Source organism: Anabrus simplex, chromosome 2 (assembly GCF_040414725.1).
Source record: "Anabrus simplex isolate iqAnaSimp1 chromosome 2, ASM4041472v1, whole genome shotgun sequence".
Classification (NCBI taxonomy): domain Eukaryota; kingdom Metazoa; phylum Arthropoda; class Insecta; order Orthoptera; family Tettigoniidae; genus Anabrus; species Anabrus simplex.
This window is the reverse complement of record NC_090266.1, coordinates 7334027-7359809: the sequence shown is the minus strand read 5'-3', so window position 1 is coordinate 7359809 and position 25783 is coordinate 7334027. Positions and strand designations below refer to the sequence as shown.

General features: G+C 38.3%; 1 protein-coding gene across 1 annotated transcript in view; it reads right to left on the bottom strand.

Moving 5' to 3' along the window:
- LOC136863901 (dynein beta chain, ciliary-like) overlaps positions 1 to 25783 on the bottom strand; it is a 5220903-nt gene that overhangs the window by 113136 nt on the left and 5081984 nt on the right. The window contains exon 81 of the mRNA XM_068226514.1: positions 12820 to 12843. Within this exon, the coding sequence (XP_068082615.1) occupies positions 12820 to 12843 (24 nt within the window). The remainder of the gene's footprint in view (positions 1 to 12819; positions 12844 to 25783) is intronic.

Genomic DNA, 25783 nt, shown 5'->3' with positions numbered 1-25783 from the left:
CACTGGGATTCCAGAAGGGAGTGGTTGAGAGTAGGCTATGCTGGATGATAACCAGTGTGGTTTAATACCACATAGAGGCTAATCAGGACCAGATTTCCAGCATTCGACAGGTAAAGTAGTTGAAAAGTGGTATGAGAGGAATAGACAGTTGAGTTTATGTTTTGTAGATCTAGAGAACACATGTGACAGAGTACCGAGGGAAAAGGTTTTCACCGTACTGGGTGACTATGGGGTTAAGTGTAGAAAATAGAGATTATTGAAATCAATCAGTGCCAATTATTTTGTCAATTGAGCTGCAGTGAGAATTGAAGGTAGTTTACGTGGATCATCTACTGAAGGTTATTGTGACGTGTTGGCGGGGTAAATAAGTAAATAAATGAGTACAGCACCTGGTAGCGTCCTATTTCTATGATTTATTAACTTAGCACTACAATTACAGATTTACACACACACAGACGATAGCCGAGATTACAACTTACACACGTACACGGTCACACACTTATACTGTTCGCGCGCTCTCTCTCTTAGTTTCTCTTATGGTCCATCTATAATGACACACACACAGAGAGTCACCACACTCACTAATTCACACTCGTTAGCGCTGTCACTGTCTACAGCCCACACGTCAGTCTCGCAGCTCGGGATAGTATCCGCTGTTCACTCAATCCGTCGAACTCCGTTCGCAGTCTGCACACGTCGGCACCCAGTGTTCCCTTCGCGCTGCTCCAGAACACCCAAGGTTTTTTCCAGCAGCCGCTTCAAGGGACACGCACACACACGACATCAGGGAAACAGGAACGAGCCCTCGGCTGCAAGAGGCAAGAGCTGTACTCTCCCAGGCCATCACTGACTGCGCTCCAGCGAACTCAATCTCGCTCTCACCAATTCTTACTCACTAACTCCGTCTCTCACTGACTGACTGACTGCAGGCAAGTAACTGCTCTTATATACCTGCGCCAGCCCTTCTGGAATAGACCGGATGTTCGACGGATCCAGGAACCTCGCGAAATAGAAGACTCCACATTAAACTTCCAGTCGTTTACGTAGTCCTCTGCTGCGGGACCGCTGGCGGAGGCGAGAGTGGCTGGCCTAGCACTAAAGTGCTGCACGTGATTGGAGTGGCTGAAGTAAGGGGGTGGTCCGAATACGGTGACGAGGCGGGCCCGTAGCAAGTTGGTATGGCGGACACTATAACCATTACAGTATTATCTTGGAAACTGAAAATAGATTCTGTAAGCTATAAATATTAGCCTTTCCAACACTAAATTTATGTCAGTGGGTAAGGAATCCAAGAGAATTGAATGCCATATTGGGGATAAACATCTGGAGCAGGTAAATCATTTCAAATATTAAGGATGAGAGTTCTCCCAGGGTGGTAATATAGTAAGCCACATTGAATCAAGGTTCAGTAAAGCTAATGGAAGTCAGTCCTCTGACGAAACTATCTTTATATTGGTCAACTATCAAACCAAATTTCTTTTCAGGAGTGAAAGCTGGGTGGACTCAGGATGTCTACTTCATAAGCTAGAAGGAACAGACATGAAAGTAACTAGAATGGTTGGTGGCACAAATAGCGGGAAACAAAGGCAAGAGGGTACTCGGAATGAGGTAATAAATGTGAAATTAGTAATGAACTCGATAAAGGAAGCTATACGCTGAACCGGGTTCGGTGTTTGGGTCATATCAGGTGAATGGAGGAGGACGGGAACCGTATGAGATAATGTACCCTTTTATGCAGGGTAAGAGAAGTAGAGGAAAGAGCAGACGACGGTGGTTCGGCTCAGTTTCTGTCTCTTTAATGATAAGAGGTCTAGAATCAAACGAGACCACAGAACTAGTTGCAAACAGAGAATTGTGGCGGCGGTTAGTACAGTCACAGAGACTTGCAGACTGAACTCTGAAAGGCATAACGGTCTATAATGGAGATGAATGTGTATTGAGTTGTGAAATTCTGTTGTTTAACGGAAGTTTGATGTCAATTAATTTTTAGGCCCTCGTTGGTGATCCTTCTGTGATGAGAGGAAAAACCAAAGAGCAAGGTTCCGCCCAAGGACTGAGTTTGAGTTTTAGTGCTGCATCCCAGCATCTTCCAGCGAAGACAGAGTTCGGAGTGTTACCCGACCCCAGGTTGACTGCTCGTGGCTTCAGGTGTAATGTTGCGCAAGCTCACTGTAAAGGTAAAATTTTGTGGCCAGAGTAACTCTCGACAATGGAAGAGGGAAAACACGGAGTTCCTGATTAAGTTTGGAGGCAGGAGCGGCTTATGGCGGAATACGCAGAAACGGAAGGTTTTCATAAATGAAGAAATAAAAAAAAAATGTTGAAATTTGGAACGAAACTTAACCATATGATTACGTGCTTCTCCTTACCTTTACTTTCTACAATACGAGCTTGCCCTATAATACTTCAAATTACGGTTATAAAATGCCCTAAGGAAAAAAGTATAATTAATCCGACGGTTTAATTACTTCGTGGCAATTATGAAACTGGGAGGTAGGCCTTCATATAGGCTTTACTTGAGAAAGGTGAACAAGAAGAATCCTTCCAGTCTCGGGATTACTTACCAGAGGGATGACAGGTGTGATAAAATACATAATTACACAGGGCCCATGAAATCTGAGGGCAAGCTTTCCCAAGGGAACAAAATTTTTTATCATGACATGATCTCCAACTTTTAAACTGGTGGGTTTTCGCATACAGCATACCTCATTTTCACTCTCTTACGAGAGGTCTTACGGTTAATCCTAGCGTTCCTCCATAGATTCTGGATATTCTCAGGACCTACTGTCTCCGCTAAGAGCTCGTTTACTAACCACAAATTATACAATGGAGTGATTGGAACACAAAATCGAATATAATAGAGATTAGCGAGAACTTGAGTGACTCATGAACGACCGAATTGAAAGCCAAATAAAAACAATGCAAGGATATGTATCCCAACGAGAATGGTATTCGTGGTGGAAGGCAATATGTGCTGGTCGAGGGGTGGCGGGTGTAATAGTAGGAAGTAGCTTCGTGTGAAACACAGAAATTTAAACAGAACTTGCGAAATAGGTTGGAAGGAAACTGCATGCTCACACGGTACAAATAGTGCAAATATATAATTGAGGCAGGAAATATTAGTTTGTGCAGTGGCGAGTCTAGTAAGGGAAGATTGCGCTAAACCATCCACAAACTCAAGGATGAATTGTTGCCGTTCCCTTTTCATTGAGGGAAGCGTCCCACATAATCTATGTACAGTCAGTAGTAGGGATATGTATGTTCTAAAACAAACAAACGTCATAATTTTTTTGTTCTGGGTCAGCACCTGCAGTAATTGAACCTCAACAAGGTCATCGACCCTAGCATACATACATGCTGTCCCTGGCATATTTTTCATAAGAGAGCACGCCCAACCTCATAGTCGCCACCTTGGAGGGGTCTAACTTCACTTTTACGGCTAAATGCCCTTCCCTACGCGGATTTTGCATAACAGAACAACCATAACCTCACAATCGCCATCATAGAGGGGCCTAACCTCACAGGGCGTAGTTGCACGGGCAGATGTCTTTCCCAATGGACACAGTCGCCAACATGAAGGGGCCTAACCACACTTTCAAGGCTAGATGCCCTTCCCGACGCCATCTTGAGTAGTAGGGCAATGGGGATTTCCGGATTTCTTCGACGCCATATTGAATAGTAGGGCAATGGGGAATTCGCATAAAAGAGCATGCCTAACCTCATGGATGGGGCCTAAATACACAGGGCCTAGTTTAATGGTCAGATACCCTTCCAGTCGCCATTTTGGAGGGGCCTAACAACACCGGGCACCGTTTTGCGGTCAGATGAACTTGCCGTCGCCATTTTGATATTTCCACCAGAGGGGCACATACGGCCTAACGTACTTTTATGGCCAGATGCCCTTCCCGACGTCATCATGAAGGGGCCTAAACACACATGGTCCAGTTTTACTGTCAAATTCTCTTCCCATCTCAATTCGGTGGGACCTAACTACCGTCGCCATCTTATCTCAGTTTTACGGACAGATGCCCTTCCCGTCGCAACTTTGCAGGGGCCTAATTACACAGTTTTAGAGATACATGCCCCCCATCGCCATTTTCGGGAGACGTAACTATACAGTCGTCATCTTGGGCTCAGTACTACGTTCAGATGCCTTTCTTCTTGCGTAGAGGATATTTTGGAGAGCCTAACTACACTGTCGCCAACTTGGGCCCATGTCTACGGATAGATGCCCTTCCCGTCGCCATTTGTGCATGAGCCTAACAACACATTCGCTATCCTTTGCCGAGTTTTACTGACGGATGCACTTCCGTCCTTACAGATGCCATTTTGGAGGGGTCTAACAACACATTCGCCATCTTGGGCCCAGTTTTACGATCGGATATCCTTCTCTCCTACTCCTCATCTGGAACACGACTACGTGCTCTTGTTTGACAGGTGTGAAGCGCTTAATTTGAATAAGAGTGCGGATGATAAGCACGTCTGAGGCGGAGAATTTGAATAAGAGAACAGGCCTAACCTCACAGATGTCATCTTGGGGGGAGTGTGTAACTTCACTCCACGTAATTTTTATTTACTAAGTACACCACGTGATTTTTTTAGCAATATAAGCGCGTGACAGAAGCAGATATTGAATAAATGAGCAAGCCTAACTTCACAGTCGCTGTTATAAAATCCATCCCTAGTATCTAAACAGGAATCAATCCCGGGATTATCTAAACCGAAGGCTTGAATGTTGACCAAATAGATAATGTGATGAAAAGTAATGTACATCTAATTGTACAGTTTTCGAACGAACAAAATCATAATTTTGTTATTAATTATCAATACACTTGAAGAGGTATCTAATGTCGATACCGGTCTAGATTGCCAAAAGTAGAGGATGAGATGATCTGTTATGCCGACTACACGTCACCACGTAATATACCGACATGGTTATGCATGTTTTGAGTTGTTCGTTATCAAGTTTACACTCTAGTAAACTAAAATATTTGTATATAGTATGAGTGTAAATAGTTTCGGTAGGTGTGAGGAGACAAAGGGAACGCAATATGTATAATGTTTTGCATTTAATGAAATATTTATTATGTAATTAATTACAAAGTTAAACAAACTAATACCGGTTATAAAATAGTCATGGTTAGGCTGCCAAAAATGTTGCTGTACTACATATCACCTTACTGCGAAGAGGGAGCAAGATCAGAAAATTGTAATGCTCCCTGCAATATTCAAATTAAACAAAACATTTATTGTTTATGAAATTTTTAAAATATATTATACTGTGCACGTTATACTTTACTACGAAAAAGGTAATGCAGTTCTTATCTTCTTGTTATTCGTGTGATTTGTTCCTTTCTCAATCGTTATCAGGTACTGTAATGAAGGGAAAATATTCATCCATCTAATGTGTACAGTTTTCTATTTACGGATTAGGCCCATCCGAACTATTTCTACCTGGATGCTTGTAAAGTCGTCGACAGGGTCTGCATAAAGCTACATCGATTGACGTCTTACTGTGGAGAGGAAGGATGACTCAAAAAGCATCTACGAAAAGAGCAGCGAACGTAGATAAAAATCCATGTGGTAAACACTGAATCAGACGTTTTGGCATCTGATGGATGGTTCAATGTTTATAGAACATCTTCATAGCCTCACTTACTTGTGTGAGTTAAATACGGTACATTCAGGGAAACGGGGTGGCCTAGGGAGCGGTGTTAAGCGAACGGGAACTGGAAATGAAGTAGGGATGACATAAAAATGTTAGTGCTCAAATTTAGAAGCATTGTAAACAAAGGAATCGAATTAAGTAAATTAATAGATATATACCTACCAGGTATTGTAATAGGAGTTGAATCATGGCTGAGAAATGACATAATGGATGCAGAAATATTTTCACGGAACTGGAGTGTATACCGTAGAGATAGGATAGGAATGGTAGGAAGGAGAGTATTCATTCTGGTGAAAGAAGAATTTGTAAGCTACGAAAACGTTACGGATAAAAAACATGAAATTCTGGGTGTAAGACTCATCTCTAAAGATAATGGGCAGCTTGATGTCTTTGGAGTGTACAGACTGGGAAAGGGTAGCGCTGCCGCTGATTCAGAACTATTTGATAGGAAAATCAGCTATGTTGGAAATGATATGGAAAAGAATGTGATAGTAGCAGGTCATCTCAATTTACTAAATGCCAAAGGGAAGGTAATGCGAACGACAGGAAGCATGAACAACAAATGGCAAATCAGTTAATATGGGAAGGGCAGCTGATTCAGAAAGTGATGGAACCAACCAGATTGAAGAATATTTTGCATGTGGTGCTGATAAAAGCCAGATGAGCTCTATAGAGAAACCGAAGTAATAGACGGTATTAGCGAACACGAAGCTGTTTGCGTCGTAGTTAAACATAAATGTGAAAGAATGGAAGGTATTCAAATTAAGACTATTAAGCAGTACCATATGGCTGAGGAAACAGGCATGAGGGAGTTTAAAAAAAGTAAATATGATCTCCGGCAAAAGGTAAACAGACTCTGGGATGGGTTTAAAGCAATTGTTGAGGAATGTGAAAATAGGATTTTACCTTCAAAGGTGGTAAGGAATGGTAAATATCCACTATATTATAGCACAGAAGTAAAGAGACTAAGAAGGAGGTGGTAGTTGGAATGAAATAGAGATTGAAATGGTTATGGAAGAAAGGAGAAATAGAAGGAACTTACTAGGAAATTGAATCTAGCAAAGAAGTCACCTAAGGATAACATGATGGCAAGCATAATTGGTGGTCATACAAATTTTAGTGAAAAATGGAATGGAATGTATCGGTACTCTAAGGAAGAAACTGGTTCAAAGAAGGACACTCCATGAATCATTAATGAACAAGGGGAGTGTGTATCCGAGGATTATCAAAAGGCAGATGTATTCAGTCAGCAGTATGTAAAGGTTGCTGATTACAAGGATAATGTCCAGATAGGGTAGGTGAGTTATACTAAAGAAGTATTAAAATTTACCTATGACAATAATGACGTTTACAGTAAGATACAAAGTTGAAAACTAGAAAAGCAGCTGGAATTGATAAAATTTCTGCGGATATACTAAAGGCAATGGGTTGGGATATAGTACCATAGTTGAAATATTTATTTGATGATTTCTTGGTTGAAGGAGCTATACCAAATGAATGGAGAGTTGCTATAGTAGCCCCTGCGTGTAAAGAAAGGGTGATAAGCATAAAGCTGAAAATTACAGGCCAGTCAGTTTGTCATGCATTGCATGTAAGCTTTGGGAAAGCATTCTTTCTGATTATATTAGACATGTTTGCAAAATTAATAACTGGCTTGACAGAAGGCAGTTAGGGTTTAGGAAAGGTTATTAAACTGAAGTTCAGCTTGTAGGATTTCAGCAAGATATAGCAGATATCGTGGATTCAGGAGGCCAAATGGACTGCATTGCGATTCACCTATCTAAGGCATTCGATAGTTCAGATCATGGAAGACTACTGGCCAAAATGTGTGCCATTAGACCAGAAAAAAGAATGACTGAATGGGTGACTATATTTCTAGAAAATAAAAGTCAGAGAATTAGAGTAGGCGATGCTTTATCTGATCCTTTAATAATTAAGAGGGAAATTCCTCAGGGCAGTATTATTGGACCTTTATGATTTCTTATATATATATATATATATATGAATGATATGTGTAAAGAAGTGGAATCAGAGATAGGGCTTTTCGCAGATGATGCTATTCTGTACAGAGTAATAAATAGTTTACAAGATTGTGAGCGGCTGCATGGTGAACTCCATAGTGTTGTGAGATGGACGGTGGGCAATAGTATGATGATAAACGGGCATAAACGTCAAGTTGTGAGTTTCACAAATAGGAAAAGTCCTCTGAATTTTAATTACTTCGCTGATGGGGAGAATGTTCCTTTTGGGGATCATTGTAAGTACATGGGTGTTAATATAAGAAAAGATAGTCATTCGGATAATCGCATAAATAACGATTGTTAATAATTGGTACAGATCTCTGTACACAGTTATGAGAGTATTTAGGATTTGTAGTAAGGATGAAAAGGAGAGGGAATATACGTCTCTGGTAAGACCTTAAGTAGAGTATGGTTCTAGTGTATGGGACGCTCACCAGGATTACTTGATTCAAGAAAGGAAAAATATTCAAAGAAAGCAGCTCGATTTGTTCTGGGTGATTTCCGACAAAAGAATACCGTTACAAATATTTTGCAAAGTTTCGGCTGGGAAGACCTCGTAGAAAGGAGGCGAGCTGCTCGATTAAGTGGTATGTTCCGAGATGTCAGTGGAGAAATGGCGTGGGAGGACATCATTAGACGAATAATTTTGAGTGGTGTCTTTAAAAGTAGGATAGATCACAATATGAAGATAAAGTTGGAATTCAGAAGGACAATTTGTTCACATATTCGTTTATAGGAAAGGGAGTTAGGGGTTGGAAGAACTTACCAAGGGAGATGTTCAATAAATTTCCAAATTTCTTTGCGATCATTTAATATAAGGCTAGGAGAATAACAGATAGGGAATCTGCCACCTGCTGGCGACTGCCCTAAATGCAGGTCAGTAGTGATTGATTGATTGATTGATTGATTGATTGATTGATTGATTGATTGATTGATTGATTGATTGATTGATTGATTGATTGATTGATTGATTGATTGATTGATTGAAGATGTTCCGTATTAGTTACGCTGGTAGGATGCACATTCATAGTTTTGTTTGTTTCCAAGACGATTGTCCGTAGGCGTGTAGACTGTTCCATGGTGTACGATGTAGCAGCTCACACAAATATTTATGGTAAGTGACATCACTCGTATGAATAATAAGACTATATGCTGTTGTGTTTCCAGATGTTTCAAATTTCAAACGGATATCGACAGGAGATTCCTTTATATATTCGTCAAGATATGAGCAGTCTGTAAATACAATCGGTGCTTTATTTTTAAATTCTTGGTGGGGGGGGGGGGAAATAGCGGACGACCTTCTTTCTGATAATATGACGATTAGAATTTACAAAACAAGTCATAGAGCAACCAAAATTTATTTTTATTTTTCAAAATTAATGTCAATGTTTTTCTGTGGATGCGTAATTCCTTTGAGATATAGTCTTATATTTCATAATTTACAGTGATCAAACTGTGAGCTATCTTTTTCGTGGTTGAAATAACGATGGGTTTGAAATTCAAAAATAATACACAATGGCTTTTCGGTAAAATGTGACGTTTTAACAGCACAGTTATGCTTGTTTGTAGGTGGTAACACAGGATATTCATGCAGCTCCCAACCCCGAAAACGTATAGGTAATGGTGTATCATTTTCTACAATCTTGAGCAATCGATGTTTTTCTCGTTCAGATAAAGTTACATGTGGAATCTTCCACAATATACGATGAAGTGTAATTTTCGATTCCACTGGTATTTCTGCTGCTTTCAGAGAATTGTAACGTCTTCGATCACGTATCAGAATTAGCTATGGTTTTGCGTTGATTATAATACGTCTAAATAATTCTGCGAAGCCAAAATATATTTAAGTGATAACATGCCTGTAAAATTGCCGTCCTCATTGATCATCCAGCTTTCGGACACCTTCCTCCCATCCTTCAACACTAATAGAAGGGAATAGTTACATTGTACTTAAAATACCAACATTCTTCGACCGATTTCCTCATTATTTACTTCATATAGCGCTTCAGAAAGTAGAAAAGCTAGACCATGGTTGCTTAGTTGAGATGTGCTTGGTCCACTTCCATCTGACTTATCTACTCGTACATCAATATAGAGGTAGCTTACGTGTCATAGTGTGTATACATCTTGCTGATTAATGACAAAGCGAATTCCATTATTGTTATTGAGTCCAAACATAAAAGATTGATAAGAATGAAGCTCACTTCATCAGTTTGTACTGTGTTCATAACGTTCCATTTCGTTGTTGTAGCGTGTAACGTCTCCGGATTGTACACCGTGTATTATAGATTTTTTTCATACTGGTTTATGATGAAATTTATAAGCTACGTACGTGTGCCTATCTAATAAATACGCTGATTGTATTTATTTACAAGCCTAAGAGTGATGTTTTACAGACACAGGATGATAAAGGACTACTGACGGTTTCTCACGAATTGTCTATCCACTTTCCTCTGTAATAATAAAGTTGATTACTATTCAAGTCTGTAATAGTAATGTTTACATGATGATCATTCAAGAATGCTAGATATTGATCAGACTCGTAAAGTTCGTTCGGTATGAGCTCTCTTGGTGAAAATCCAAGCAATGGTTCAATCGGATCGGGTTGTGATTTGAAGTCAATCCTAAATTATGACTAAATAACACATGTATGTGTGATGTTGCTTACAGTAATTGAGAATTTGTAATTATAATTACTCAAACTCTCTTCTCTAAGCTGTTGAATTAAAGTACCTTCAATGTACTCATGCATATCGTCTACTGAATAACTGCCTGGTGGTAGCGTCAGCACATACGCATCCTAATATAACTTGTTTACGCCATCACGCACATTATAGATTATATTGTAGATTTCAAACAGCACAAGTCCAAGACTACGCAGCTGTTGACCGAGTTCAATCAGTGGATTAAAGTTAGACTGTTGTTTCAGGTCCTTCTCCAAGTACAGCGAACGTTCTTTCACCGGTTAGTCATCACGTGCACACTGTTGCTCTTTGTCTACCGTCTGGGTTTGATATGAGAACATAACACATAATCGACCGCACAAGCGTTTATTGAACTTTTGCATGCGGTTTCTGTTGTAAACAATGTCTGTACTGTTCAGAAATATAGTATGAGCTCGAATGGTGGAGGTAGGTCTCCATAGCTATAGAAATACCCAACTTTGGATTTACGTTTAACGTTGTCTATGTTGGTAGTTGACAGCGCAAATACACACCTCGAAAATAATGAATTCCTACTAGCAAACGCAAAACCTTCTTCGTGGGTCAGAGCCCGATGAGGCAGTGCATTCAGTAGACATGTAGATGCAAGCGCTAGCTTCACGTATATGCCCTTGCCGCGAAATCACATTCACTCTCTTTCAACTGTTGCTTCTCTTCTCGCTAGAACACTAGCACCACCCAAGAAAGACCCTAGAGCTGCTAGTCCAGCAAACAGTGCAGGTCATGATCACGCAAGAGTTTCGTAATCAGCGTAAGACATTTTTCGAAATAAATATGGATTTCTCTTTGCTCCTTATATAGGAAAACAATTTTGCAGGACAAACTGACACAACGTACGGTATTCGCTAAGAAGATGACTGTAGCTGGTAATGCAAATGTTAAGGTTAATTGCAAGAAACTACTAAAGTTTTCTTGGAATTTCTTTTCTCACGATTACCTGACAAGGATACAATTGTACAAGATGATCGTAAAAATATAAAGCTATAATTTTGCTACAGACGCAAGACGACGACGTAATTACAAGACGGCAGAACCTGTAAATGGAAATAAGAGCCATAAGAATGAGTGTAAATTTTAAAACTGTTTCCGTCACATCAACCAAATTCACGTGGTCTTAATGTTATCAACAAGCCTTTGTTGCCGTATGTAGACGTAAGATATTGGAATGACCCTAAATTAATCGTTGAACGATTACAATTTCTACGAGCATCGCAAGAAGCTGGTCACAAAAGTCACGAATCAGAAATTCTAGAAATAGAGAGAGAATTACGATATGCGTGTATTATTCAGTAATGGGCCGTCAAGATAAGACCCCGCTTGTAAAGATAGGTATCGCACACGAATTACATAAGCCAGCACGTCGCACATACGCGTTATTACACGGGGAAAAGACGATATCTTGTAAGTAGAGTTAATAGAAATGTTTGCAAATGCCTCTAGATACAAGGGGTATAAATATATACTTGCTGTCATCCATGTGCACTCTAGGTTTGCACAACCTGTACATTCTAAGAGAGCAGCTAAATTCAGCGACGCATTTAAACATATTGTTGAAGAATCGAAACGCTGCTCAAGGCTTCTTCAAACCGAAAAATGGTAAAGAGTTTTACAACAAGGATTTCTCTTCTTACCTCAAATTATTGGCATTCCTCACTATTCTACGTACAGCAATCTCAAGGCAAGCGTTGCAGAACGCTTTAATCGTACACTCAAAACAATGATGTGGCAAGAATTTACAGCTCGAAGTTCATATCGTTGGATTGATCTGCCACCTAGACTCGTGTCTACCTAACACGATGCACCTCATCGCACTATCAAAGTCTTGTTACAAAGTATACACGACGCTTAGAAGCTACTCACCTCTCAATCAAATGGCTGATCCGCGCCGCCATCACTTTACAAAGGCGACTTCGTCCGCATCAGCAAACGCAAACTGGAGCACAGATATTTTTCAAATCAGGAGTGTTAAGCTTACTAACCCAGTTACATATTTACTTCACGAGCTCAGAGGACAGCCTATTGAAAGAGGATTCTAACACCGAAGAACTGCAGAAAACAAAATATTGTTATCACTATTTAATCGAACGTGTTATTCGACTTTGTGGAAATAAACTTATGTCAAATGGCTTGGTTTTTATAACAACTTCAATTCATGGATTAATAAAGACGATGTACTTTAAATCTTGTGTTTTTTATTCCCGAACATTTACCTCTAATTTCTTCTACGTCATAAGACAAGATTGAACTTGCAAGTCAACATTATTAGCACTAGATAATTTAGGGCATGCAGTAGGGTAGGATTAATATTAAACAATTAAATAACACCTAAAATACGTTTCGAAATTAGTATTGATTTTAGAATATATACATTTTCTTTCTACAATAAATCTCTTCTGTCCTTTCTTACTTTACTGTCTTCGCTGTTTTGCCACTACCCAGTAGCAGTTTTCTTTTCATTGCACGGCTGCTGTTAGGCACTAGGTGAGGACACACGCTGCATAGATTTACGAACCAGATTTTTATGAGCTACACGTTTTGGTTCCAGGATTGTTTTAAAGATAAGTAATATAAAGCCGTTTGCAGGCAGCATCTAACATATTAATACCAGGATGTCAAGTTGTGTTCCAGTCCCGCAGTTCTGGTAACTTGGAAGATGAAGCTGAAAAGGAAGAAATCATTCACCTTATTGATGAGTCCATGCCCAGCATGATTCCTCACCCTTTTCCCAGCACTTTTCTTCACCTTTTTCTTCGACAACCTGCTTATTCCTTTCTCAGCCATTACTAGGTATTAAAGCGGTGACAACTCGTTAGTTTTAGGTCCGTGATACAGCTTAATGAGTTGACATGTACGAAACTGTCTCACTGAACATCTCCTAGCTAAATTTACCTGTTCAGAATGGAAACTACACGATTAAAACTCTGACAAAACAGGATCTCGTGTCCACTTGTGATGTTTGGGACATCACTGCAGGTTTTAAATTATTGAACCATATAATTAATTGATAAGATGTATATATTTAATCACTGATGTGTCATTTTTAAATTAATAATTTCAATCATCATTTCATTTCTTTGGATCGCGGCTATAACATATTCTGAACGAACCACATATTGGGTAAAATATTTCAACATCATTCATATTAATAACTTGCAGTAAATTTTCCAATAGCCGTTGTGAGGTGACCAGAGTCAGCAGGCTAATTTAAGCCCATATCCAGGAAAAGTACATCATCTAAGTTGCGAGAAATCTTGCCCCCTCCACGTCATGAAGAGACAGTTGATACATTATAAACGCCCACTTTTCGAACTTCGCTACCTGACGCTTTATTTCAGCGGGAAAGTTCAGCCTATGTGAATGAACGTAATGAAGCAACGTGATGGATTCACAGCAATACATAGGAGAAGGGATGGGACCTCGAATCTTACTGGACCATGTGATATGGCTGATGGAAGGAGACTTTTGAACCGATATACTTCGAAGACAAGAGCTGGAGAGGACAGTCTTATTCTTATTCGTAAGCAGATTGTTACTCGTATTCGGACATTCTTATTCTCACTCTTAGACACTGAGATACTCTTGGAAGGCACTCTTACTGCGATTCTACGTCTGCACATCGGAGAAGATTTTAACTTAATTCACTTCGCATCGGAGTATATACTACTCAAAAGTTATTCTCATTGGGACTTGTTGTCTCAATGACGAGAGGTAGTCCACGGGAGACCGCTTTTGACTAGTATAGGGAAGGAGAGCTTATATTATGAATTTAGCTACACTACTGTTCCGTAATACGGAAGAATACAAGTGTATTCTCTCCATGAACATAACCCATGGTGGTTTTGCATTTAAAATTAGGACTCATTACGACTTTATGTAAGGAGTAAAGTAGGAAGTGTTAAAGGCAGGGCTGGAATCCAACAACAGATGAGGCAGCCGGTACGAGAGATCCACACATCATCAGCTTCAAGATAACAGAGTCTACACATGGTAAGCTAAAGGCTTAAGTTACTGCAAGTCTTCGCGCAACAGTTCATTTTCTTAGAGTTAATTTGACTCGTTTTCTTCTGAAACAGCACATGTCAATAAATCTTAGCTTGGAGATATCCACCTAAAACGTGCACATGTCAGTGACAAGTGCTGTTTCTCCAACAAACTATCATTACCAGGCAGAGCTACCAGATAAAGCAATGCAGTGACATGTGTAGTTTCTGCAGAAAACGATACATCTATACTTGAAGACTGTATTACTTGCCTTAACTCAACTGTGGCAAAATCTTGACACATGTCGTTTCAGAAAAAACCGATTCTTTTCATTCAATTTTTCTTTTGCTTCCGTAAGTTCAGATTTCGTTAATACGCGGTTGCGTCACGTTTTACATCCTAATAAATAGCTGTTTTAATTTGTATGTTCTAAAATTATTATTAATGATCATCAAATTCCAAGTTAGTGTACTTAATGATTTGTGTCCCGTCACCCTACCCCTGGGAGTTTTTTGAGTCTCATTACGTATTTTTATTATTATTATTAATTATCAACTTCCGTTTTCAAGCCATAAGCTTGAAGGCTGGCTCCCATGGGATATTGTTTATGGAGAAACAATGAGATATAATTTATTTATTTTAATATTAAAGTGACCCGACACGTTATAATTTTGTCAAACATCTGTGGTCCGAGAGGGTACGTGACATATTGTCGCCGCAACTGTGGGGCTCGTAAATCATTAAGTACTGGTATAGAAGTATAAAATCAGTAGTTTGGGGGTAACTGTTGGTTATCCACGTTATATTTTTCTTGTGTGTTTGATTTTGGGGGTAGCATGGCTGAGCAAGAGGAGAAAGACATGACGCTGCGTAGTGGACACGTGCTGAAGGGTGGTGTTATAAGTAATTCTAAGGAAGAGGTAGATAAATGTGTTGAAGAGCAAACAGATAGTAGGAGCGAAGATAGCAAAGGGAATAAGAGTAGGAATGACGAAGTTACGTTAGATTCAGATGATAGTACGATGGGGGGCGAGGCGGAGGTTAGCCCTAACATTGAGAGTAACAATAATCAGTTACTTGAAATGATGCCGTTAATGTTAAGTAAGATAGAGGATAGCAAATCTGAAATAAGAATGAAATGGAACAAAATAAATCTGAAAGAAAAAATGACATAAAAAAGGAATTGGAACAAACTAAATCAGAAATTAAAAATGAAGTAGAACAAACTAAACGAGAATTAAGTAAGGCATTGAATGAACACAAGGTCGAAGCTAATAAAAGGATGGACGAACATAGCAAACAGTTACAAGAATTATTCAAGCAGAATGAAAGAGTTAACAAGCAGAAAGAGACAACTAAGCAAAACAAAAAAAGAGGTAGAAAAGAAATCTGCAGAGCAGAAGAGTGAGTTGTTGGGATTAATGAAAAAAGAAAGCAACAGCACCAGAAAGGATTTAGAGACACAGGTGACAAGTATTAATAATAATAAAGTTGAGACCCAAAAGGAAGAAATAAGAGAATTTAAGGAACAGGTACAAAACAATATCGAGATGGTTACGTGTATAATAGAAGAGAACACTAGGGAACAATGAGCAAAGTTTGCGATGGTAGAAGGCAATACAGTGGAAATTAAGACACTGAAAGGAAAACAGAACACTGTAGTGAATTAAATTGAAAGAAGAGATAAAGATGTAGAGAACCGCATAGCGATGGCAGACGCACGCATATGGCGAGGTAACACTGCGAGCCAAAGTCATGGAGGGATTTACAGTAAGGAAATAGAATTACCGAAGTTCAATGGGAAACAAACTAACCCACTAGAATTCCTTAAAATAGTAGAAAAACGGTTTGGAAAACGGATTGAGGAAGGGTTTTATGGACTGGGAAGAGGCGATCGACATTATTGATCATGCTTTCGTGGGAGAGACGCGTTCCTGGGTTTCAGTCTATAAAAGTAACGTGAAAAATCTGAAGGAATTTAAGACGAAGTTCACAGACAAATACTGGAACGAAAACGTTCAAAGCCTTGAAAGAGAAAGGGTAGTATTTGGGAAATTCAAACATAATGAAGGCGTTTTTATGATTGATTATTTCTTGTCACATGCTATGATTTGCCAGAATTTAGACGGAATCACGGCTGATTCAGATGTAGTCAGATTACTGTTACGATATTTCCCGGACATGGTACGCGAAGCAGCGTGCATGCAATGTATTAAAACCATTCAGGAGATGGAGCAATTATTAGAGAGTTTTGATGCACTAGGACACATTGGGCATACAACAGGAAACTCACATAATTTTGTTCCTCATAGTGAACCAAGGAACAATAGGAGAGAGCCAAACTACGAGAATCGTAATCAGTTTCAGCCAAGGGATAACGGTAGGGGTGGAGCACCTGAAAATGGAACCGGAAATGCCCAACAAGTTAGAGGACAAGTTACTAACGAGCCAAGTGTAGGTACACGATCGCAACCTTTAAACTAAATGCAGGCTGTAATGATGGGTCAGAATTCCAGCCTTATCAAGAAGTAGTTAGAGATTGTGTTATGAAACTATTGCCATATGACCTAGATGTTAAGGAAGATCTCATGTGTGAACCAGGTCATAATTATTTAGATTCGGCTGGTTAATCCTGTGGTTCAATTAGAAATTTGGTGGGCGTATGTTAATGCGTTTATTGATACAGGAAGTTAGAAATCATGTATTATTTCAGAATGGTATGGCTCTTTAGTTAAACAGGGTATTATGATGGAAGAGATGCCGGTTAAGTCTACATTCATTATTGCAGTTGTTGGTAAAAGGTCGAAACAAATATGCAAGCAAATCGCGGTGCCGATTTGTATAGAGGATTTAATTTCAGTACAGGTACTGCACCCATCGGATGAGTCTGATTGGCAAAAATTTTAATAATTGTATTTGATAATTAATAGTAATAGCCAGCGTTTTAAACAAAGGGGCAGTATTAGAAATTTCCGGTAGCCAGTGCGTGTGAACGAAGCCTTGATAGGAACCCACGCTTCTTTATCTGCTAAAAATAAATTACTGGGACACCTGTTATTGCGTCATCTTTTGGAACTGCGTAATAGGAGTGGAAAAGTACTGGCAGGAGTGACTGAGATGGAAAATCGTGGTCTTAGCTACCCGAATCCCCTTATATTTGAAATGGACCCGTCCATATAGATGAACATCGGAGTATGCGCTCCAATCAGATTGCTGCATTTAAATAATTTCAAAATTAGCGCGACCAAATGATATGTGGCTTGTAATTAATCCCTGGCAGTATTTAAGGAAGATTATATCAAGAGGAGATGTCAGTAATTATTGTAATAATTCTGAACTAACTTATTGGTTTGTGGCAAATGGATTGGAATATTGTGTATCCAGGTGTTTGTTATCAACGGCAGTGGGAACCCCTTGCCAGCGTGGAGAGTTGTTCACCAGCGCGGCAGAAGATATAGTCCAACTAACGCCTACTGTATTGTAAAAGTAATTACGAACAATTTAAGAGTCACGGTGCATCATGGCAGTAACAAGAATTTATGCAGTCTGTGTGTACAAGGCATTTTATGTTTTTAGTAACTTTGTTTTGGAGCTACCCAGCATTCCTTTAATTGGGATTTTTGATGGCAAGAATTAGTGTTCCTACGCCGATTAGTGCGCCAACATCCCCCGAGCAGTGGCTTCTCACGAGTCAGTCATCATCAAGATTCTTGTGGCGGTCAGACGTGTCTTAACTTTGCTCCGTATTCAAGTACAAATGTACAGAATTGTGTGTATTTATTACTACAGTGGAGATGGAAATACGCTTTATAAACAGAAGTTGAGTTGTTTAGGTGTTTGAAACCACCCAAGTGAGTGGATTATTAGATTGACAGATTTTACAAGTGTCCAGTCTATGCAGGGTGAAGACGAAACTTTGAATTATGCAGTAGTTGCATCTTAGGTGACGCAGTTTGAGTATGTAGCCCGCAGAGCAACCCAGACAATTTAAAATGTATGTGTAAGCCGTAATAGTGGAGAATAATTAGCCTGCTACAGCGGAGCTGTTAGTATGTTTGAAACGTTGAGCGGAGAAAATACTCTTACTCTCAATAAGTATTTAGGTCAAGTGAGGGTGGACACTTTCTCCCGCAGCTGTGTCCACACAAAGGGGAACCGTTGAGCCCATGAAAGATTTCGCTACGTTAGAAGCAGCAGTGTGTTAGAGCATAGTACGTAAAATCCGGCCTAAGTTCCAAAATATCTGAGTACTGCGTATGTGTATATATATGTATTACAGTGTAATGTCAAGTGTTAAAACAAGTTGTCGTGTTTAATATTATGAGCAGGAAATAAACGTGTGCAAAGTGTCCAGCAAGAGTGGAAAGTAGTAACATAAGCCAATGCCGGATACAGCAAGAATGGTCAATGATATTAACATGTTGGTCATGAATCTGTAAGACAACATGGCTGCCTTTAGTCCTGGTGATCCCGAAATGCCATCAATGTGAGTACACAATCTCATGTTTGAATCAGAATCTAAAGCTTTCCTTTGATAATGGTATCTTTATGTAAATAGGTATGCGAGTGACGATGATCTAACTATAAAACCCGAGTACACAGCCAGAAAATTAGGATAATTCTGTTTATGAGTAGTGTAAATATTATTATTATTATTATTAGTCGTGTGTGTACTAATTTGATCTGTCAGTATTGAACAAGTTATATTTTTGAGGCAAATATTAATGAGTGGTTCGCATATATCCGCACTATTATTATTATTATTAGTAGCATTGTCAGTATTGTATTTAGGCGGAATTTTATTTGTTTCACGCAAGCATAGTCACCTGGAAGGAGGAATGATGAAGTCAATAAATGATAATAAATATATATATATTCAATAGTTACTGTCGAGAATTCTGTTTGGACGACAGTAACACTGATACATCCATATATTGGTTGCTATGGCAAGTAACGCGGTTAGACAGTTGGGTGAACAATGCTAAATAAAATGATTTTTTTTTTGGTTCAGGTAAATCAAAGTGTTGTCGAACAATAAGAACGATATTGAGCAACGGTAATTTATTTGAGATGTTTGAAGGTCCGTAGTTGAGAGTATATGGTAACACATGAGGTTATTTACCTGAAGATAAGTATGTAGAACAAAGAGTATGGTGAACATATTCTCAATAAAAACTGGAAATGTAAGTATCAGCGGGATAGCTGAGATGTAATAGAATTCGTGCAGAATAAGAAATGATAATGACGTCGTAAATGAATAAATGTAAGGAAATAAATAAACCAGTTAAAGAGGGTATACGAGTTAGAAGGACCAAATGATACGTATAAATGGTTTAGCCGTGACACAATATCGTTTTATTCAGAGAAAAGTTATAGTACGTATTTGAGTGATATTTTAAAGTTAGGTTGGTAACATGGATCACCCAACTGGGCTGGTGTGGATGCTTGCCAGCAGGAACTACTTTTGTTGGTTTTAACAGATGATTATTATTATTATTAATGTTAAATATATTTGTTATTTTATTTTGCCTCGTATTAGCCATCATTTAGGTACATTCTTTTATTGTTTGTGCATTGTCTATGTATCTTATTGTGAGGAAACCACAGTAACATTTGCAATGGGTCATGGCTATGTTTCAGCGAATTATAATATGTTGAGACGCTGATATAAGCCAAAAGTGTGGTATGAGCATATGACAAGGTTCATCTATGTATATATTAGTGAAAATTTAGGTATTAGGTTAGGATTTCTGGCTGCGTTATCTCGCTTGGTGTACATATTAGCATAAGTTAGTGTATGTTTTATTTAAAGTAGGAGAGTTTGTCTTTTCCAGATTAATTTACGATATCCAAGTAAGGGTCACTCGCATATATATATGAAAGCAAAGCTTTAGATTTGTGTGCAACAACAACCAAGGTCCATTATGTGAGTTAAAGTTACTGAATTCTCAGGTTAAAAGCAATTATTGTTTATTGCACCTGGAAGGAGGATATTGAAATTATGGGAACTCAGTAACAGTTTTGATCAGAGAAATATTATTATCATTATTAATATTGGTGAACTCTATTATGAGAATTTCATGGTTACGCCTTTACACAGTGGATCAGGTATTTCATCAAATTATGGCAAATATGGTTCTATAAATAAAGGAAAATAAGCACTGTTAAGAAAGATTCTATTCCAATGGTGTTATTCATGGTAAATGAATGTTCTAAGATAACTGACATAAACATATTATAGTTTATCAGGAAGGTGGATCAAGAGTACCGCAATTACAGGTCAGGTTAAGATATTATTATTATTTATAATTATTATTATTATTATTATTATTATTATTATTATTATTATTATTATTATTATTATTATTATTATTATTAATATTGGATCTTATTATTTGACATTTTACCAATGCAATTCACAGGCAACTAGGGAGTCCTGATGAATACAATATTGATCACTTGTGTCAGTCAATTGTGGATTTTTTAATTAATAAAAATAATAACATTTTATATATTTTTTTTATTCAATTTGTCTACGATTTGGTTAACAACAGTATTGGATTTTGGTAGGCGAATGGTAATTCTTTAGGATTTTTTTATGATATCCAACATAGAAATAATATTCATTAAGTGATATTATTATTATCGTTTCAATTATTATTATTATTATTATTATTATTATTATTATTATTATTATTATTATTATTATTATTATTATTATTATTATTATTGTTATTACAATATTATTATCATCTCGATGCATTGCAAATTCATTGATATCACTATATTGGAGGATTTGAGTCACAAGAAAATGGTTTCCAGTGGTCAGTTAGGCAATTAATTATGAAATTAATAAATTTGAGTGCAATTAAATTAGTAAAATTAATTAATTATTATATTATGGTAACTTCTGGTATGTTTATTTGTAAACGTATTTCACATATTTGAGAGATTATTAATGACATTCCTAGATTTTGATCTGCGCAAAAATCGTCGTATTATTTCAATTATTATCATTATTATTATTATTATTACTATTGTATTATATTTTCAGGTTAGTTTTCCAAACTTCAGATATGCATTTGGGATACACTGTGGAGACTTTCCTGTATTCTTTTAATTAGTTTACAATGCAATTCAGTGATATCAAAAAATAATTTTATTAATTAATTAATATCAATATTTTATTTATTTTAATATCAAAAAAATTATCTATTAAAATTATTTTGACTAATGGCAAGTAGTATTTCGATGAATAACTTGAATTGGCCATATAAAAAATTTATTCACATCAATATTATTATTATTATTATTATTATCATCATCACTAAAATGTTCTCATGATTATATTGTTATTCAATTGATCCACCTGGTCTATAAACAACATTATCCTAGTAAATGTGTACAGTTACACAGACAATATATGATTGGATGAACAAATATGGGAAATATCATTTGATACAAAATTTTATGATAAATTATAAATATTTTTCTTTATGGATTAACGAGGTGGTCATGTGTGTCATTATGAGAATTCTAGTTGTACAGTCTCATAAGGTAATAATGTAACATTAACAAATCTTATTTTACATTTTATAATATTTATCTACATTTTTTTCTTCTTTTGATTTTTATCAATAAAATTGAATATACATATTTAAACTCACATCAGTCTGAGTCATAAGTCATTGTAGTGAATAGTTTACCGAATGCACTATCCCTATGCATCCTGATTCGACGACAGGGACTGATCGCGCCTGAGAAGAGGATCTCACCACATTCGGTAAGTATTTTTTTAGGGCAGCCGAGGCAACATTGACATCTAATCTACACCGAAGGAGCTCTGCAAGGGTGCAGTACGTTTGGTTATTCCTCACCTGGTATTTGATCTCATCTTGGGATGTGACTGGTTGACTTCGAAATCGGCTCAGTTAGATTACAATTATGCAACGGTAAATCTGAAGTGGGATAATGAGTATGTCAAACTCGAACTGAAAAATGAAATTCAGAGGAAAACGAATGTTTGTGCTATGTGGAGTGTTATTAAGGTTTCTAGATATGAGGAGAAACCCAGTGAGGGGTTTAATTTATGCCAGTTGTGGTTGAAAGAGGATAAGAAGGATGCCTTGTTTGAAGCTGCGAGTAACAGTACATTAGAGGAAGTCCAGAGGGACGAATTGTTGGCAGTGTTATGTGAACACGCTGAGATTTTTTCTAAGAGACCCGGTAAAACACATGTTTATGAACATTCTTTTTCAGTGCTGGATGACAGTCCTTTCAGCGGGCCACTGTATGCTATCCCACACAAATATGCCAAGGCAGTTGAAGATCAAATACAAGCTATGTTAGCCGATGGGATTACTGAAGCGTCAAATAGCCAGTATTTAAATTCCTTAATCGTTGTGCTTAAGACTGATGGGAGCGTCAGACTTTGCATTGACGCTCGAAATATGAATAGACGTATTTGTGTTGACCAGTCAAAATCGCAGACAATTGAAGAGTTAATTCAGGGCTTTCAGGGTAAAAAATGGTTTTCATCTGTTGATTTAAGAAGTAATTTTTGGCAGATTCCTTTGGGAGTAGAGGACAGGCCTTTGCCAGCATTTAGTCATAAGTACAGCCTGTATCAGTTTAAGCGATGGGCCTCCATTATAGGAGGTGACAACCTATAAGGAGTGAATCATACAGGGATCGAATCTCTAACCTCAATTTTGTATTCGATCTTGACAGTCATACCCAAATTTTCAGAAAATACGTCGGAAAATGACTGGCAAAATGTACGAGAGTTTGTGGCTGATCCTGACGTAAAAGACTAAGATCCAATGTTAACTCACTCTGAGGAGGCGAAACACGTGAACATGATGCGGAATTACAAGAAAAATTGGAATATGGAATTTATTATCAATTTTCAAAATGCATGACTTCCTTAGAAGTCACAAGACTAGAATGATACATGAAGTCTGCCCCCCAAACATCACAGGGCATGACAAATTTGAAGCAAAAAACAAGTTGCATTTCCTGTTAAACATTGAAATACGAGTTTTTTCATACATGAATCCAAAAATTGCTAAAGGAGAAGTGTTGGCCGATACACATTTTACACTGGAGGAAACATGTTCAGGAAATTTACAACAGTACTTTAACTTGAAATACCATTCTTCTGATATAATGGATACTATACTTCCGGAATCTTAGAGGACAGTGGCAGGTTCATTTTTAATATATTAATTTTGAGGAAATGGCGCAAATCCTGGAGCATCAGATTCTGTAGTAAAAGCTTCGGCAGCAGCATAATGGGCACCAAAAATCCTATTGGATCATAAATCCGATGGAAGGTAGACAGCACTATCCTTTTAGTTATCTTCTCTTGTGAAATAATTTCCAGAGGCTCACAATTCAAACGAAGCACATCCTCCTTGCGATTCCACATTATTCCAAGGACGGGTGACAACTTACAATCATCTTCAAGCAAAGGATCAGTGCTCTCCCAACCTCTGAGCTCAAACTTGTGTTGGGAAAAAACCTCTTTAGCAGTACTGACAAATAGTTCCAGCTCCTCCTCATTTGAGACACTTGTCACACAATTATCAACATAAAAACTGTCCTTAACCTGTCTAATAATATCAACAGTCACTTTATTTTTATCTTGAGCATTTAGCAAGGCTTGGTATAGAAGGTGGTCAATCACCGCTGCCATTTAAAAAGGGCTCGATGCCACTCCAAAAACTACTCGATTGTGCCTATAGGTTTTCACTTCTTCCTTGCCCCATAGGAATCTCAAAACATCTCTATCTTCTGGTGCTATTGAAATTTGCAGAAACGCCTTACGGATATCACCAATAACCCCAACTGACTTCTTTCGGAATTGTAAGAGGAGAGAAGGAATTCGTTTGATGAGATTGGGACCCTTTTCTCGACAATCGTTGAGGGAAGGATTGTTACCTCTTCTCGCTGGAGCATCAAAGACTCGCCTCACTGGTGTTGTTGCAGAATTCTTGATGACAGGTCGATGAGGAAGGTAATGCCCACAGATTCCAACCTGATCACCCGGAATTTCTTCTGGTATCCCTTCATCAAGCCAGCCTTGAAAAACTTTATCATATTCTTCTAAGAGCCCATTGCTGTCAAGCTTTCTCTTTGTAATTTCTAGCCGCTTTTCTGCTGTCTCGTATGACGGACCTAAGGGCAGATGATTTTTCAGCCATGGAAGTCGAACTTCGTACCTACCATCTTGTTTTATCTGTGCGGTTTCCAGAAAATCTAGTCTTGCTTCTTCTTCCAGTTGACATTTCTTCTTTCCAGAGATAGGATCTTCTATCCCCAAAACGTCCAGTTCCCACAGGTCATTCACTTTCTCTATATTCAGCAGAATAGGTGTGGCTTCCCTCTCATCACAACCTGAGCGCTACTTTCTGCCGAATACCGTCCACCCTAATGTAGTCAGCATTGCCGTCAAATCTCCTATTATTCTACGCTCATTCAAGGGAATTGACCCTCGGAAATCTGCTCCGATAAGGATCTCTATTTCTTTATCTCTCCTCACATCTAGGTGTGACAGTCCCAGTTGCATCACGTGTTCTGCTGTAAGGCGAGGAACATGACTGCAAATAACAGACTGGCTAAGAGCAGTCAGTCTCAACTGATTAGAATTATCAAGATTCTGAAGAACAAGTTCAAATACACGATGTTCTACAGGAGACCCAGTAATACCACCAAACACAGCATGGCTCATAGTCACTTTTTTAATCACCTGAAAACCTAACCTCTCTGCCAGTTCTTCTTTCACGTAAGAACGCTGCGAAGCAGAGTCCAGAAGGACATGCACAAGTTCCTGATTATATCCATGCACTATTTTAACCAAGACAGTTTGAGGATAGACACACGAGGAATTAATGCAGAAATTAGTTACTGACCTAGACTGAGGTGAAGCCTGCGATTCTTTCTCGACTTTCTTTTCTGAAAGATCACACATGAGCGGATAATGTTGCCGCTTATACACATTGCAGGAGAGGCGAGCATAACATTTTCATGCAACATGCCCAACCTTGAAGCACTTGAAGCATGCACCGTACTGGGAGAGTCTAGCTTTCTTTTCTTCGAGAGTCATATTTTTTACCTGCTGGCATTGCGATGAAGCATGAGTCTCTACTTTACAGAAAGCACATGCATTACCTACACCACTAGTGTAAACTAAACATTGAGCAGTTGGAACATCAGATTTTCTCAAAGGATTTGATGTTTGAGCTTTACCCACACTAATATCACTGATCGTCCTAGTCAGCTGCAAGTATTCTTCACTTTCTATTTCAGATTTCAGAAATTCTAACAGCCCTTTGAGCTTTTCTTATGACCCAGCTTCTTGCATATTATCTCCTCTCCTCTGCCACACA